The sequence below is a fragment of the Lactuca saligna genome, chromosome 1 (assembly GCF_052625555.1).
Source record: "Lactuca saligna cultivar CGN05327 chromosome 1, ASM5262555v1, whole genome shotgun sequence".
In the NCBI taxonomy this organism is placed as follows: Eukaryota; Viridiplantae; Streptophyta; class Magnoliopsida; order Asterales; family Asteraceae; genus Lactuca; species Lactuca saligna.
In genome coordinates this window covers 59521362-59540633 of record NC_136417.1, presented here as the reverse complement: position 1 = coordinate 59540633, position 19272 = coordinate 59521362, and the positions used below count along the sequence as shown (strand labels likewise).

The 19272-nt window shown below is 30.3% G+C and overlaps 1 protein-coding gene across 1 annotated transcript; it reads right to left on the bottom strand.

Annotated features, from left to right (window-relative positions):
* Positions 1-3526: 3526 nt before the first annotated feature.
* On the bottom strand, positions 3527-12150 carry LOC145037167 (linoleate 13S-lipoxygenase 2-1, chloroplastic-like). Its single transcript, XM_078985763.1, has 8 exons — positions 11730-12150; positions 8656-8924; positions 7204-7450; positions 6358-6678; positions 6180-6265; positions 5974-6084; positions 5579-5886; positions 3527-4772 (listed from the first exon to the last, which is right to left on the bottom strand). The coding sequence occupies exons 1-8, from the start codon at positions 12148-12150 to the stop codon at positions 3746-3748; spliced, it is 2790 nt and encodes a 929-aa protein (XP_078841889.1). The 3' UTR covers positions 3527-3745.
* Positions 12151-19272: the final 7122 nt, after the last annotated feature.

Below are 19272 nucleotides of genomic sequence, written 5' to 3'. Positions count from 1 at the left end.
TAAATATAATGAATTTATTTCCCATTTGCCCATTTTAATTTTCTTTTTCCAACTAATTCAATTGGGGACTTCAAAATATTTAATTTTCTACAAACAACAACCACAACTTTCTGACAAGTGCCACGTTATACTAAAAATAAATGGGATATCATGATTACTTGTGTTTATCGAAATCAAACAACAATTATCGATTAAATCCATTGCATGCAAGAAGTGGTTTGTGAAACCAAAAACTTTCGGTCGGACTTGTTAGACTATTTCCTTTGTTTTCTTTGCACCATTAACTAAAAGTAGAACAAGAGTTGGCACAACTAGTCAAGAATAACAAGAGCTCGGTCTTCCACTTAACCACCATGATACGTCTTGCTATACTACGCCTCATGGATTGAGTTGGACAAATCACCAAAGTAGTAGGCTAAGCAAGTCAAGAATTCCCTAATCGCTTGCAATCTCGAAACCCATGTAGAAAGGTAAAGTCAAACAATGTGTATGATCACAAATTCCTGCACATAACAACAAAAACCTTCCCGACAAGTGACATGATATCAATGAAAATAAAAATAAAAATTAAATAAAACTAAAAATTAAAAACAAATAACGAATAATCAAATAAACTAAATTAATTGAAAGCCTTTCCCCGGCAACGGTGCCAAAAACTTGATGTGAATTTTTAATGCACTAGTTTTTTATTTATAATTCATAATTTATCGTATCTAAACCAAACCTTACAGACAGTGAACCCGATCAAGTATAGTATAGCTTTAATAAACAAGGGTGTCGAACACAAGAGGAGCGGTAGTGAATTAATTTAAAATGTTTGATTATTGGTTACACAAAACACACAAAAACATTAAAGAAAATTTTTTATTAAATCTCAAACGAACAACTAAATAGTAAATCTCGATAAACTGACAAAAGACAAATCTCTTTAGGTACTTTGGTTCAGACAAATTACATCTTTAAATCATAGTTAATTGCACAAACAGATTTGTTTATTCATGTTCACCGATTTCTAAAATGATTAGGTTCATGTTCACTATTACTAATCCTTTAGCAAACAAGTCAATTCAAGCAGTGATCAGTTGATTAAACTACCATGTTTCCTAGTGTTCAGTTCGTATCAAGCAAGACTTGTAATAATAGTTAATCGAATTGGTTGGTTTAATTAACTCAAATGTGGTTGGTTATCACACATGCTCATACATTAATTTACTTATTTTCCTAGTTAACCCTAGTTTCATGTTCACTATTCCTAGGCATATATTCTTGATGATCATCAAGATCATAATAGGCAAGCAATCAAGCAGATGTGCATACAACTCAATATACTTAATAATTAACAGAAAATAATTGTCATTAACACATAAGGATCTTTAACAAGCTTAACAAGATAAATTAAACACAAATAAAAAATTTATACAACTAAAATAAAACATAAAGATGTTGATTTTTTTTTGTTACAAGTTATGACAAGGAACCCATTACCATTCATCTACATATGATACACAACCCAACTAGTGTTTCATCTAACTTCATGATAAAAATATCACATATATTGAAGAATTCAGCTCCTATTTTCTTTTCAAGCTAGAAATCAACACAATTTTTAGAGTATTTCTCAGAACATATCATTTAAAGAAGTAATAGAACTTTGATACTCGAATTTCAGGGGGGGGGGGGGGGGGATTCTTGATGTTATACTCGATTTCAAAGGAAAAAAAAAAAAAAAAAAAAAAAAAAAAAAAAAAAACTTTACCAATAGAAGCTGCCGGAGGCGAAGATGAAGTGGGTGGCAAATCGGACGGAGGAAAACGGAACAAGAAGCTTAGCACATTTGAATCAAAGATGGCACTGACAGAGGCTTTTTCATTAACAACCGTATCAAAGCTAATGCTGGCATAGTGCAATGGTTGGAGTCAATGGCAGAGGCTGTCGGCAGCTTCGTCTATGGCGGAGGGAGCACCACTGGAGTTGATTGTTGCAGACATGATCAAGAGGTAGGAGAAAAGGTTGATGGACGATGGAGTAGAAAAAAACGGATGAAAAACATGGATGGTTTTAGGGCTTTGTAGGGAAAATGTATCTTACCTGGAAAAACCTATTTTTTAGGGGTGTGTATGGGGCGGTTTGGTTTGGTTATTGGTTAAACCGAACCATAACCATTATGATTGGTTAATGCATTTTGGTAGTCATTAGATATGGTTAATATTGGTTATGGTTAATAATTTTTATCGGTTAACGGTTTTGGTTAATGGTTAATATTGGTTAACCATAATGTTCAAAATAATATAAACGACGAAAGTATACTGTCATAAAAAATGAAAATAGAATACCAAAAAGTCATTGACAACGATGTTCGTAACATAACTTATAGGAATAGAATAAAATGTGTATATTTAATACTTAGAGTGAGATAACACATAGTCACATTCAAAATCAAAAACATTCATTAAAAATATAAAACATTAAAAAATTGACATTAATAATTTCATATGTTGATAATTGATATTAATATTAAAATAAAGACAAACATTCATACATATTCCATACGATTAAATCAAAACTATAAAATAAAAGAGCCGAACATTCAAATTATGTGTTATTGGATTAAAAAAAAAAAAAAAAAAAAAAAAAAAAAAAAAAAAAAAAGTCAATCACGCATATACATTCAATGTAATTAAGTCAAAAACAGTAAAAAAAAGAGTCAAAAAATTCAAAAAATAAAAATACATTCATAATATATCATATAGTCAAGAAGAACTAAAAATCTTAACTTACCTAGAAGTCTTGATTATAAAGTCAAAAAATCCTTCAAATAGGACTATAAAGTTCAAACAATCTTTCATTAGGATTAGCGGTGTGGGAAACCTTCGATTACAATTATGAGTGTAAAGATTAAACTAATTGTGAATAATGTTTACAAATTGTAGAATTAGCCGATTAGGAATTACAACATTAATCAATAATCTAACTCAATGCATGATTGGAAGATTGTATGTGTCTGCGTGATCAACCTTTGATGGTTTGATTGCTCCTTCGCCTTGTGATAAATAAGGATTAATGAATTATATTTTCAAAAATTATATGGATCTTAAATAAGTTTGACTATATTATTTTATATATAATTTATAATTTTTATATATTAAAATATAAAGTTAGCGGTTCGGTTAATAATGGTTCGGTTAACCTATAAAACAATAACCGAACCGTTAGTTATCGATTAAGAAAAATTAGAAACCGAACCAACGGTTTTTAAAATGGTTCGGTTATATCGGTTAATTTGGATTTTGGTTCGGTTTTTCGATTATTATGCACAACCCTGTTATTTTTCTTGTGCAAATCAAATAGTCTTTCATTCAATCAAAAATATATGTTTAAACCAGAAAATATATCTATCTATGCTTTCACCATTGACGTCTTAATCAACACCAAGTTATAATTTGTATTTCACAAAGAAAATATCAAGTTATAATTTGACAACTTCGGTCATGACATTTGACTCATTAAAATCTCAACAAAAAAGAAAGCATAGTAATTTGACATTTTGGCATATAATAAAAACAAGGTTGTACACAAAATAACCACAATGTTTTCCAATCATAGAAAAAGATATCATGTTAACTTTTAACAAAATGACTTTTTCCATTTTATTGTTTAATCAAGAAAAATTCACCCCTAATAAAATGATCAAGAACAATCAAGATGTCTTGCTCCATTATTCATCATCCGAAATCCAAGAAACCATCTATATAGAAATACTATTCGGAACCCCCATACTAGTGACACCAGGTTCCGAATAAGGCTTTAGCAAGTTATACGGTACAACCCCAACTCCATTCCTGTTCTTCCTACTCTCATCGGCATTCCTCCCATCAATAATCCCTTCCAACTCCTTCAACCTCCCTGAAAACATCTCATACGCAGCTTTTATCTGCGGATTGGCCTCAAACGCCCCCTCCATTGTCTCCCCAATGTACTCCTCATCCGGCGAATGATTGGACAAAACATCAAGAACTGCCATCACTTGTGAAGCTTGAATCTGAGAAGGAAACGCCGACAAAAGCTCATCTTCTGGCCTACGTTTAAAAGTCTCCCATTCATCATCAGTCGGATCCTCACATGGCATTTTGACTCGGGCAATCGTTGCCCGATTCGGAATATACCCCGCAAAGTCATACTGCCCGAAGTTGACCGCTGCATGGTGCCCGGAAGCTACCCAGATTATCGTTGTCAAAATCCCGATTAAATCCTTTGGTGTTTTCAAAATCGGCCACCATGGTTCGTCTTTCTTGTCTGCGTGTCCTTGTGTTCTAATCTCTGTCCACCATGCTTGAAGCTCTGAATCTGATTCTACAAGATTCTCTTCTGGGTAATAATGGTTGACATAGTTGGTGACCCAATCTTTGATTATATCCCAAAGGACTAAACCGTCATTTGCGTAAGGGTAGTCTTCTATTGTTAGCTTTAGGCCGTGTGGTGAATCGGGGTCTTCAACCGCCATGCCTCGTGCGATAAGGTCAGCGGGTAATGCTTCGTGGTCAAATCTCCATTGTTGACCATATGCGATTGAACTCAACTCGATGCTGTATTTTCCGGGGGAAAAACATGATTCGATGATTCCACCCGAATTAATTAGGGCTTCACGGGCTAAACCGTTGATTTCCATTGTGTAGCGGAAATGAGGGTGTAGTAGATTATGTATCGGGTGCATTTTGCTGAGCTGGCGGTTGGTGGCTATTATATATGGCTCAGTGCAACAATGTGTTCTCAACCTGAAAATTTTATTATCAAATACGGATAACGAAATATTTTAGAGTAAATCACTAATTTGGTCCTTGTTCTTTACTTGGAATCATATGTTCGTCCTTAAGTTTGCATATGTTGCGGATTTAGTCCCTTGAAAAACTATATGCAAGTCCTACAAATTTGGTCCATGTGATTTTACTCAAAATTGCAAGTTTCTGTGTATTACTTAATCTTTTAGAGTAAATTACATTTTTGGTTGTGGGTATAGTTGAGTTTTGCAATTTTGCTCCAAAACATTTTTGGACCTTTGTTATATGTAAAATAACTATTTTTGACCCTTGATTATAGCTGATTTTTGCAATTTCAGTCTTAAAAATACAGTCATTTTCTTCAAAAAAAGACCAAAAACGTTACAAAAACCTCAAATAAGATTCTTGTAACAGTTTTTGTCCTCTGTTACATGTAAACTTACTATTTTTGGCCCTTGACTATAGCTAATTTTTGCAATTTTGGTCCTAAATAGTCATTTTCTTGAAACAGTAACCAAAAACGTAACAAAACCTCAAATAATAACCAAAATAGAAAGATAAAACTTTTGGGGATCAAAAATACAAAAATAGCTATTCTTAGAAACCAAAAGTTTTAATTACTCTTTCTTTTAAGACTTTGTAAGATGGAAAAGCAGTGAAAATCGGACCAAACTTGCAATTTAATTAAAGCACAAGGACTAAATTTGTAATTCGTTCTAAAAGAAATAATGTTTAACAAAACATGGGATTTTCATAGGTACAAAATCAAACTTTTAATAAGAAAATGGATTAATCAAACTTACCAGTGGCTTACAAGTTGATGGTAACCACTATCATGAACAAGAGCATGCACTTTAGCAAGCTTCCATAGCCAAGCACCTGTTGCATCCCAACATGGAGTGAATACTTGCTTCCATTGAGGTTTCCCATTGCCAGGTGGCCTAACAAGCTCAATGGCCAATGGTCTTAATGTTCCAGATGGCATAAGGAACATCAGTGTTCTTGATCCGTATAAAGTTGTTCTGAATTTTTTCTGATCTCTGACTTTGTTCACATATGGAAGGAAGATATCATGATAATCCATAATAAAAAGCTTCTTGCTCTCTATTGCCTGAGCAAAATTCCATGTTTAATTTACAAATTAGTAGAAGATTTTTATATAATTAGTCTAAGTTGAACACTTGTACAGTTGTACTACCTCCTTAAGTGAACAGAAGCCTCTGATCTCTCTCATGATGATCTCTTCGGTTATGGCGGATTCAGGTGGACCATAAACCTCAGGGTCAAGTTTACTTTTTAGTGGCCATTCCTGCATACATGATTACACTTACAAATACAATTTAGTGATTTACTCTTCTAAAGTATCTTTTCTAAATTAGTAAATCATTGAAAGGGAAAATATACCGTGACACAACTAATACTCAAAGGGTTAAGTCCAGCAATGGTTTGTCTACAAAATTCTTCATCCCTAAGCCAACCGAATTTATCTCCTGCAAATCAACAATCATAAAATCTTTGTGTCTATGAGAGAGAGAGAGAGAGAGAGAGAGAGAGAGAGAGAGAGAGAGAGAGTTGTGGTTACTTTCAATCATTGCAGGAGTTTCAAAAAGCAAGATGTTATTTTGGGCATCTTCCATAGCCTTCAGAAGTCGAGGTAGAACATTTCCAAGAAACCCTTTGTTGTCTAATGGTGGCAGATTAACTCCTTCATTGAACAGAGATTCAATGGCTGTGAAGTATGGGAACCCAAGATCTTTGTCAATCATGGTTGTTTCTATTGAGGGTATGACTGCATGAAGCACCGAGTACACAGTCTTGAATGAAAAAGTCATATTCTTAACTTCTGAAAAGGATTCATCTCTTGGGACGTAAACATCACTGCTTCTTGACTCTGATAATGGATCTGCATTTGTAGTTCTACTCAGTAATCAAACCAGACAACAACTTTATGTTTTCAATTTACATCCACCGACTCCATGATTAGAAAAGGGGCAATTTGTAAGATTACTTCTTTAATAACCGGTTTGGATGTTTCTTATATCAATTTAGGTTTAGATACATGAATCACAATCGACGCATCATAAACCTTAGCATATTACATTTCCTAATAATGTGAACCGATTCTAAGATTACGATTGATAATTACTACCGTAGTTAAATAAAAACTCAGGATTTCACTCTACTCTTCCAAAACGAAAGATTAAATCAGAACTTTTCAGAAGCAACGCCGATCATTCCACCATATTATATGACATAAACTTCTATTGAGATAACAAATTCACATCAGAACTACACAGGTAAAATTTTGGGTGTATAAATGTAGTTTCTTCATAGAATTGAAATGTTAGCTCTATATGTACTAAAATCGGAACAGATTACGTGTTAATTGCAGAGATTAGAATGTAGCTTACGAGAAATGGTGGAGTACCTGATTTAGTGCGAGGTCGGCCAGTTTTGCAACGACGAGGGTAAGGATATTCCTTGGTGCCGAGCACCGGTCGTGCCAACTCCGGATCCTTATCGGGATTGCCAAGATCATTGTAGACATCGTAATCGTAAATTCTATCATTCTTTTCTCGAGGTTTATCGGCGACGCCGTCGCCTCGAAGAATTGCTAGTTCCTGTTCTCGAAGCTGCTTCAACCCGCTCGGAGTCTGCGACGGTAGGCATGACACCTGCGTAACCCACCCCAGAAAACAAAGTATAAGCAAGCCGTTATATTTTAAATATAATAATAATTATTTTATTTGTATTTGAAATTTTAATTTTAATGTTTTTAATATGTTACAGCATACTGACATAAAGATTTTAATTTTATTTTATACAAGTTATCTGTTTGGTAATATTTGTTTTAAGAGTATTATAACTAATATGAATTATTTATTTGGTTTTATTTTTATTTATAGAATACTGTTGATATAAAAATTAACTTATTTCCAAATAAAAATCTAATGCATAGTCAAATTAGTCATGTATATTAACGTTATAACCTAATTATAACCTATGGGAAGTGATTTGTACACAACAGTTTTTTGCCATACACAACAATTTATGTATTATAGAGTTGTACAATACAACACTTTAAAACACAAATTGTTGTGTATGGAAAAAAATGTTTTGTACGAATCAGTTCCCAATATCTATAGGTGTGGTTTTAAAAAAATAATATATGTCGTCCAGAAAATTTGATGAATCAGTTTGTTGTCCGTTTCCGTTATATCGATGTAAACTTTTATTATTTAATCCAAGATATTGTCATTCCGACATAGCATATGTAATTTCTTATACATATTATAATATATTATCTTATCTTTAAATTAATAATAAAAGAGAGTAATTACAATTTAACATCAAAAATTATATGTCTATATGTATTATCTATATTTCATATTTGATGCTTTAATTATAGAATATGTATTTTTTTTCTAATATGTTTTCTTTAGGTTTTTTAACAAAAGAGCTCATATATTAATAGAAATATAATTATTTTAATCTTAATTAGGTTTAAATTGTGATCATTTATTTATGATAAAATACCATAAATAATGTATGAGTTATCAAAAAGAATTTAACTCGTATATGTACTATTTAATCTTTTTTTTAAGGTTTTTAATATTTGTAATTTTTATTCCTTTTTATCATATTAAATAGTGTAATTATTTAAGATAACTTTCACAAACATGAATATAAAGTGTCCATGATGTTGGTATTTATTTTATTAAAATTCTTTATTTTTATTATCTTCTAATTTATATTATTTTTTTCCCTTGTGCCATACCGTTTACATGTTGGAAATAAAATCCAAACACAATGATTCAAACTCATAAAACTTTATACATAGAAATGATAGAATGATTAAATATGTTGATTAATCACTAACCTTATCGAGGAAGAAAACTCGTTTTATAGGGTTATCAAACTTGGAATGAATCCATGAATTGCATGAGACACTCACTGGACCAATGGGGAGGCCTTCAAATACAATCGATTCTACAAATACCTCTTTGTGGTGTTCGTTCTCAATCAAAATGGCCCCGATTGAACCAAAATCTTCAGGTACTTCGAATTCGGCTAAATATGTTAGGTCATCTGCTTTTTGACCGATTCGATGTGCATAATCTTGTATCGTAGCCTTCTGTAATCCTGTCTCTTCAAAAACCAAATTTAAAAAATGGAAACATATCAACAAACATATAACTGAAATTTTATTTTTCATTAACTTAACGAAAGGAATTTGAATATGTCAAAACGATTACAATGAATTTCATAACATTTAAGTATTTATTAGGATTTTAAAATTTTTATTTGAAATACGAGTTATCTTATTGATTTGTAGCATTTTATTCAATTGAATATATGTATTTTATTTATCAAAATATCACATCTATGATATGCAAAAAGACAATCGAATCACCCGTTTTCGTTGCCACCTACGATGTCGTTTATATCATTTTGTGGTCCTTTGTTTTTCCTCAAATCGGCTTTATATTGATAGTAATTCATATGTGTTGGTGATTTTGTATCATCAATGTGTATTTAAGTGTAATGGATTGATTTGTTAACCAAAAATCAATCTTGATGAATATTAAATAAGTAAAGAAGGTGCGGAGTGCACACTTGTTTGAGTTTATTCAAGATTCAAAGTAAACTGTCATTTAGGGGTGAAGCCTCTAAACGAATGGGGGTCCGGGGGCAGCGCCCCTGGGAGTGGGGTCCAAGGGGCAGAGCCCCTGACTGGGATCGAGTTGAATTTTCTATAAATGAGTTATATTGCTATATAAAAAATGCCTTAGAAATCTGAATTTTTTATAAATGAACCCAGTTTTTTGACTTCGTTTTAACCTATTTTAATGATCCGGTTTTAGTGATAGTTTGTGACTGTTATAAACTGTTTTGACAGTTGGAGTAGTTTTTGGACAAAGAAAACTGTCTTAACATTTTTCAAACAAATGATATACTTAATCATTCTTTGGTCATCATTTTTTCCTGGAACAAGAACAATCACGAAATCATAACTTCATATTCTTCATTCTAGAAACTCTTCTGAATCTTATCCGATTAAAGGTTGGGAGTACCACCCAAATACTTTAATCTGAAAGTATTTAACATGATTCTCAGGATTTTCAAGTTTTTCCATACCCCAATTTTGTAACAATATGGATCGATAAAAAATAAAATTGTTATACCTCTACATCATTCAAAAGAAATCCTAAATAATGAACAATTTCTAAAAGAATATTATATTTTTCTTTTCGTCAACTATGGGTGCGTAAATTTTTAGATTTGAGTAGTCTTTTTCACAAATGCATTGGAGTGTGATCGTAAAATTAGGAATTTATAGAATATAATTCCGAAAAAAAGAATGAAATGATAATACTTATAAAACAAAAACGCATGTTACATGTAATTATAATTTATATTTGGCTTCATCATATCATATCAAGCGTTATAACTTAACAATAGTAGATCTAGTTTTTTAAATGAGAAAATACCCGTAATAATAAGAAAAAAAGGGAATATTTTCAAAAATTAGAGATGAAAATGGATATTTTCGGGTATAGATATGCATTCTGTAGAGGTAGCTCCACGGAATCTACTGTAGCTCCGCGGAATGGCAAAATCGTAAATAAATTATTGTATTAAAAAAAAAAAAAAAAACTCAAGATCTATTCGGCGAAGCTACAGTGGATTCCACGGAGCTCCGCAGAGGTAGCTCCGATGAATGGATCTTCAGTTAAAAAAAAAAAAAAAAAAAAAGAACCTATCCAATGATTCTTTTATGTAATGATTTCTAATTAAAAGATCAATTTTTTTTCCACCTCACATTCATTTGAAACATTGTCAAGAAAAATTTATATTATCATAATCTTTTTTTTTAAATAATTAGTTGGGGGAATGAATGTATAAACCTCGAATAATTGATTTGAAAAAAAAAAAAAAAAAAAAAACCCTTAAGATCCATTCCTTGGAGCTCCGCATAATAGATCTTGAGTTTTTTTTTTTTTTTTTTAATACACTAATTTATTTACGATTTTGTCACTCAGCGGAGTTACAGTAGATTCCGTGGAGCTACCTCCCTATACCCAAAAATATCAATTTTCATATCTAAATTTTAAAAATACCCCCTATATTTTTACTATTGCCAGTATTTTACTTTCTATAACTAGATCAATTAATTTTTAAACCTAAAGCATAAGTCTTAAAAGTTAATTTTAAACAATATCTTTAAAACCATATAAAATATGTTATATTATTTGTATAATTAAATGAATCAAGAGAGAAAAGAATTATAACGTTGTATGAAAAACTTACGAAGTATGTAACAATTTAGTTGATATGACGATAGATTAAACCATATACACTTCAATGTATTATGATGTCCTAAAAACATATTAATCTTATTCATAACTTTGACTTGTATTCAACTATCAACAGAAGAAAGAGAAGTACTCGATCTAATCAATAATAGATGTTTGTATGTTCTTTTTTGATAATATTGCTTCAGATTTGAAAACCCACATTTGTTGTTATGTGTTCTTGTGTAAAATTATCAACAGAAGAAACAGAAGCATTCAACAGAATCAATAATAGAGGTTAGTATATATAGTCGCTTCTGATAATATTGCTTCCGATATATTATCTATTGTCGGGCATTCATTTTCGTGAAATAGTTCAATCTACATATACTTAAAATTTAACTCTTGTATTTGTTCTTTATATTTAAAAGATATATTTTGGTTGATGCTCCCAACTCCATCCGACCATTCATTTAGTCTTTTGAGTGTGTTAGTAAAACTTAAAAATAATAATAATACTAATCAGTTTTTTAACTTATTATGGTTCCACACATAAGTTAAAATAAATGTTTAGAAAAAACAATTTATAGATTTAAAATGATAAGTTATTTCCTATTAACTTATCAAAATCTCTCAAACAACCGGCATATAGACTTACTTGGGTCAGCATCGGCAGAAACTAGCTCCAATAGGAGTGATTTTCCGAGCAAATCTCCAATATCATCAAAAGCTCTCATGAAACTTAAGTTCGACAGGACACCACCCACAGTCAACTGGACTGTAATGACGGCTCTGAGGCTGATGGTTCTGATGACACTACTGGCAGTATTGGATTCTCCGGCATCGGCTTTGATTTGGCCGATTGAGTTGCGGGTGTTACGCCGAGAGAGGAAAGACCCACCACATCTCCGGCGATGTTTGGTAGGAAACGCCAATGTGTTAAGAGATACAAAAGATGAAAGGCTTCGGCCACTGTCAACACCCACATCTCCGGCTATAAAATTCTTCTTCCACCGTGTGAGTATCGGCCGAGTGGGACTTTGCTGGCGGTAGAGGTGGTTGAGTTGAGATTTCAACATGTTTGTGATTGATGTGTAGACACTCGCATGCACCCTCGTATTAAATAGAAGAAAAGAGAGGGGTTTGCAATAGAAAATGATAAAGTTACAAATTTCTCCCTCGACAATTGGTATCATGAAGTTTTAGTCTACTAGTTCATATTTCTATTTCTAACCAAAATAGTAAGGAAAAATAACAAAAAAACATTAAGTTTATATTAAAATTTTAATTTAACACTTTGTTTTTTTATCTTAAATTTGATACTGTATTTTCTAAATTTTGTTAAAGTTCTGACTACTTGACCAATTAACTCGGTTATATTTCGAGTTGGTGTGAGGAATGTCAGTTTTGATCATATAATATGCTGACAGATATGTTGAAGTCTCAAAATTTAATTTTTTCCCTATAAAACACTAAGTTTTTACTTTTTTTCGATTTTAACACTAAGTTTATTTATTTTTCAATTTTGACACTTTATTTTTTTGTTCCAAATTGAACGTTATTTTTTTCTAATTTTGTTCAATATTTTATACAAATCCTAATTTTTTTACATTAAATCATAACGTTATGAATGAACGTCTTCAATCTCTTGGTAAGATTCCTATTAAATCATATTTTGCGGCTCAATTTTTTCAAAAATATTTATGACGTATAAATATTAATATTATTACATCTATTTTAGTATTCTTATTAAATTTTGCTATTTTATTTTATATTTCTCATATCTTCTTCAATGCTTCAAAATAAACATTAGATTTGACATCAATATATACCTAATAAAATTATTAATTGTAAATAAAATATGTGTAAAATCTACAACAAAAAATAAAATAAAAAAATATTTCATAAACGATAATTGATAAAAAAATATATATTTTTATTCAAAGCTTATGGTTAGTTTGGTTCTCATGATATAACTCATACATATTTATACATAAAAGTATGTTTTTAATGTAAAAAAATCTTGTATTTATATAAAAATATGGTTTTTAAATATAAAAATATATTTATATTGTTTAAAATGTAATAATAAGATATTTATAGGGTTCCAAATGAAAAATTATCAACATTTAACAAAATAATAAAAAATAATGTTGGATTTGAAAGAAAAAAAAATAAAGTATTAATATTGAAAAAATAAACCTAGTGTTAAAAAAAAAAAAGACTTAGTGTATTTTGTGGAAGCAAATTTAATTTTAACACGTAAGCAGATAATCAGGTTAACCGGTTAAATGGTTAGAATTATAATAAATTAAAAAATACAATATCAAATTTTAGATAAAAAATAAATAAATCAATGTCAAATTAAAATTTTGATATTTGTTATTAATTACCAGAATAATAATTCTAAAAATCACAAAATGTATGTAACGAAGACATTTATTATTAATATTATAAATATAATGTTTTTTTTTTAATTAAACTATCTACTACACACATTTTATCTGCACCACCTGTGCCATGTGATTTGATGATAACGACTGTATGATTTGATTTTATTTATTCAACACGGTGTATTTATATTAGTTTTTTATTTAAATTTTCATATTAATTATTATATCATATAAACAAAGTTAATCTTCTATATATTTTTTACTTATTAATTTGGATACTCGATCTTTTTTCCATATTAATTATTATCTCATTCTTTTTAACCAAATATATGTATGACACTTTGTATATACGACTCTTCTGTTCGATTGTTACATAATTATTACATGGTGCAACTTATTATAAATTTATAATGTGCAAACATAGCGTTAATTATTTGATCATTGGATTTTTGATAATAAAAATTAAACATAAATTGGTTCTTATTAATTATCATGTAACTTTACTTTCCTATTATTACGAGTATTATATGGTACGTATAGAATAATATTGACATTTTGTCGAGCATTATACATATTTTGTCGTCTAAAAGAACGTCGATTTGATTTGTAGTTGTGTATTATTTCATACAATTCATGTACAAGATTGTCATTTGCATTGAAAAACTGACTAAACAAATTATATGTTAACGAGTAATCAGTAAATAATCAATCATTGTTGAAAAAAAAATTAGTATAATGTGATTCACATGTAGGATATTTTTATAAAATTTTAGTATAATTCTGGTTCATAGTATGATTCTTAACTTGAATTTTGAAAAAAAAAATTATTCTTATATTGATAAATAACACAAAAGACATTAAATTTACATAAAAAATCTAATTTAATAGTGTGTTTTTCTTTTTTATCTCAAATTTGACACTATGTTTTTCAAGTTTTTATAATTCTGACAACTTGACCGGTCAACCTGGTTACCTACTAACGTGGCATGATAACATGTCAGTTTTGATGACGGGGTTTGCTGACATGACATGCTAATGTGTCAAAATTGACTTTTATTTTCCCAAAAAATACACAAAGTTTTTATTTTTTTCGATTTTAACATTAAGTTTAATTTTTTTTCAATTTTGATACTCTGTTTTTGTTCCATATTGAACATCATTTTTTTTTCTAATTTTGATCGATGTTGATAATTTTCAGTTTGAAACATTATAAATATTTTTTTAATTCATTTTAAACAGTATAAATATATTTTTTTCATTTAAAAACCATATTTTTGTAAATATACAAGGTTTTCTTTACATTCAAACCATAAATTTATATTAAATATGTATTAGTCAGGAGAGGATCTACGTAGGTATCCGAAGTAGTCCGTGGTACTCCTTGAATTTTCAGGCGAAGTGAAAATATTTTGAGAATTTTTTTTGTGAAGTGAAAAATTTTCGATGTGCTACCTCGAAAATTTAGATGTGCTACCCATAATATTTCATCGTGGCTTCACCACTGATATTAGTTATATAAAAATTGTATTTTATATTAATACGTAACTTTAAAATGAGTTTGGAGGCGTGTAGTCGATCAAGGCTCAGAAGTAAGGTTTGCAATTCATGAAATTTTTACATCTTATTCGAAATTTATGATCAGTTTGGTTCACATCATATAACTAATACACATTTATGCACAACAATATGCTTTGAATGTAAATAAAATAATAAATAAAAAATAATAAATAAAAAATAATAAATAAAAAAGGAAGAATATAAAACCCTTATATTTATATAAAGATATGGTTTTTAAACGAAAAATATATTTATACGGTTTAAAATGTAATAAACAAATATATGTATACGGTTTCAAATAGAAAATTTTCAACATTGAACAAAATTAGAAAAAAATATATATATGTTCAATTTGGAGTAAAAAAATAAAGTGTTGAAATTGAAAGAAAAAAATTAAACTTAGTGTCAAAATAAAAATAAAAAATGTAAACTTAGTTTTTTTTGTGGGAAAAAAATCAATTTTGAACGTCAGCATGTAATATGGTTGACCGGTCAAGTGGTCAGAATTCTAAATAATTAAAAACACAGTGTCAAATTTGAAAAAAAAAATATACAGTGTCAAATTAGAATTTTGGTGTAAATTTAGTGTTTTTTATAATATTTACTCTTTTTATATCAATATGAAAATTTGTTTATATAAAAAAATCAATATATTTATTAATTATTTTCAGTAAAATAAGTTCTAAAAAAATTACATGCATGTCGCATATATGTCCAATCGAGGCTATGTTAATGAATCCATACAATAAGATTAACAACAGTGGTAATACTCTTAGCACCATGTCATGTTAGTTTTTTGAGTGTTGCCTTATTTTTCTTCATTTAGCGTTATATCTTAACATTTGGTGGGGAATGGTAACACTCCTAGCACACTATTCTTTTTCCTTTTGCTATTTAATTTAATTACTTTATTTTAATAAACAAACATTTTTTTTTAATATCATACAAACATTTTTTGATTTAATTAGTATGACATAATTTTTTTTAACAACACACACTTCATATTAAATAAAAACGATTACAATAATTTAAAGCACACAAAGAATTTCACACGGAGTGATAGCATCCCTAATATTTTTTTTTCATTCTCTTTTTCATATATATATATATATATATATATATATATATATATATATATATATATATATATATATATATATATATATATATAATGTATTTTAAAGAATTAGCATATTAAATAACTATACAAACCGGAAATATGATATATTGAGACAATATGAAAATCTAAACTTGTTTGATTTTGATATATTAAATAACTATACAAACCGGAAATATAATATATTAAGACAATATGAAAATCTAAACTTGTTTGATTTTGATTGCGAATTATTACATTTAACTTTAAATTTTGTTTCTATTATGACAAATTAGTTTCTCTTAAGACATTGTTTTTGTATTAGGATATTTTAATTTGTATTAAGGCGTTTTATTTTAAAAATTAACCTTTTAAGTCATTGTATTTTGCAAATCTAAATTATTACGACATCATACTTGTTTAATCGTTGTTACTAATATTATAAAATTATTTATGTCTTTATTTTAAACAACAAGTTTACTCACTATTTGGTTTTATTTGGTATAAAGAATAGAGATATTGAATGAAATTGTATATCTTCAATTTCTTGTGTATAAGATACGAGGAGTACATCAGTTTTAATACACATACAGGAAAGTACAACTAAAGTGGAGATATAAACTCCTACATATCTGTTATGGCTATTTGACTGAAAGACTAATTCACAAAGTAATGTACATGTGTTTGTTTAATGCTATTACCCCCAGCAAGCTCAAGAGCGGGAAGAACTTGAAGCTTGGAACGAAGAAATGAAACACGATCTTTACCTAAGGGTTTGGTGAATATATCTGTCAATTGATCAACAGAGGACACATGACATATGTTTAGCTCACCAGCCTCTACTTGCTCTCGAATAAAATGAAAATCTAAAGCAATGTGCTTTAATCTGGTACTGATAACAAGGTTCTTGGACATAAAAATGGCTCCTACATTATCGCAAAGTAACAATGGTGGAGTGTGAATTGGAGCTTGAAGATCAATAATCAACTGTTTTAGCCACATGAGTTCAACAGTGGTATAGGCTAGAGATCGATACTCAGTGTGACATCCCCAATTTCTCGGCCAGAAAAGACCGATTTGTTTATGCTTTATTTTATAAATCAGAGTAATCGTTTAAAGAAAACGGTTGCGAAATTTGCTCCCAAAACAAGATATGATAAAAACTTATCAAAACATTTCTCAAAGAGAATGTATTTTCATTAAATAATAAAACCTCAGGATGTCATGTTCCGATACAGACACATAAGCATAAACAGAACATACATTCATTTACTCTAGTTATTTACATCTCCTTTAATCCCTCAGTGTAAAGCACCTTCGTATCGATACATGTGATACAATTAAACTGAGTGGGTCAGGCTTGGGAACCTGGTGAGCATATAGGGTTTTCATCCCACAATAATACATTTATTATATTCAATTATCAAACAATCAACCCAAATACTCATTCACAATATCTCCTTTATTTCTTAAGGATTTACCCTAAGAATCAACTATCTTTTATCCATTTTATTCCTAAGGATTGACCTAAGGAATTGACATAAAGTCCACCACTGCCAAGGTCCACAAATTACGACCGGTAAACACTTAGTTCAACATACTTAACAAACACCTAATTCTAACACTCCTAGTGAACAATTAATTCAAAACATCTGGTGAATACTTAGTTCTAAAAGACTTAGTGAACTCACTCACTTCAACAACACCAAGTGAACACATCTAGTTCAAAAATACTTAATGAACACATTGAGTCCAAAAATACCAAGCGAACACATAGAGTTCGGAAATACCTAATGAACACATTGAGTTCAAACACCAAGTGAACACATAGGGTTCAAAAATACCTAATGAACACATTGAGTTCAAACACCAAGTGAACACGTAGAGTTCAAAAATACCTAATGAACACATTGAGTTCAAACACCAAGTGAACACGTAGAGTTCAAAAATACCTAATGAACACATTGAGTTCAAACACCAAGTGAACACATAGAGTTCAAAAATACCTAATGAACACATTGAGTTCAAAAATACTTATTGTTTCGTCTCACATCAACTATTTCATCTACCATGTTCTACCCAACATATTTGTAGATGCAAACACATATACAGTTTAAATCTTTTAAAACATGTATAAAACATTATTTCAACATCTATCTCAAGTAAACAAACAATGTATAAACATCTAGCACGTACTTCATAGTAAATACTTCATATATATGCGGTAGAAGAAAGTGAATATACATTCACACATATAACAACAAATATACACATAACACATATTTCGTATAAAATACTTCGTATTTATGCGTTAGAAGAAAGTAACCACACACTCACTTGGTTAGACGATGCTTGGACAGCACTACAACTCTAAGAGTAGTATTCTTCGGTGAAATCGGGATCACTTCGCACACCGGGCTTCTCACGGGCAGAGCTTCGGCTCGGAAACTCTTTTCTTCTCAGGATCTTCGGGCTTCAAGACTTGCTTCGGGTCTCGGGGTTGATACCGGGGCTTCGGGTGTACTTCTTTGCACGTAAATCGAGGTAATATGGGTGAGAGATGAGAGAATGAGCAACCAAACTCGGCTGGCCCTTCAAATCTATTTATAGGGAAAAACTGACCCTAGCCACATCGTGGGCTTGGTCGTCATTGCATGCATCATCTCAAGTTGCATCTGGGGGGACTCCCGGAGGTGTCAGAAGACCTGCCACGTCATGGCATTGCTTGCCACGTCGTGGTCTCTGACACAGCTTTGGGGTTCGTGCCCCGAACTTTAGAAATTCATAACTTTCGCATACGAACTCCGTTTTCGACGTTCTTTATATCGACGCGAAGGTGAGATTATGCTCTAAAACTCTCTTTTATACTCCATTGTCTAATTTTGACTTTATTTTTAATATATTATAAGTATATTAATTATATATTATCTTTAGTAGGTCGGGACAAAAAACCTCCGTTCGAAATTCATAACTCCTTCATCTGAACTCCGTTTTTCGTCTGTCTTTTTATCGTTGGACTACTATCGAAGAAATGTTAGAATCTCATTTAGATCACTAATGATAGATATCTATCTACCTTAAATTCACTATTTACGTCGTGCTGGGTCACACTGGGTCATGCCAGTTCTGTCGCGAAACTTCGACTCATAACTTCT

Coding starts and splice junctions, on each gene's coding strand:
- LOC145037167 (XM_078985763.1), bottom strand. CDS start 12,150: ATGTTGAAATCTCAACTCAACCACCTCTACCGCCAGCAAAGTCCCACT. Junction 6,085..6,179: donor TGAGTATTAGTTGTGTCACG/GTATATTTTCCC, acceptor TCATGTATGCAG/GAATGGCCACTAAAAAGTAA. Junction 5,887..5,973: donor GCTTCTGTTCACTTAAGGAG/GTAGTACAACTG, acceptor AATTTTGCTCAG/GCAATAGAGAGCAAGAAGCT.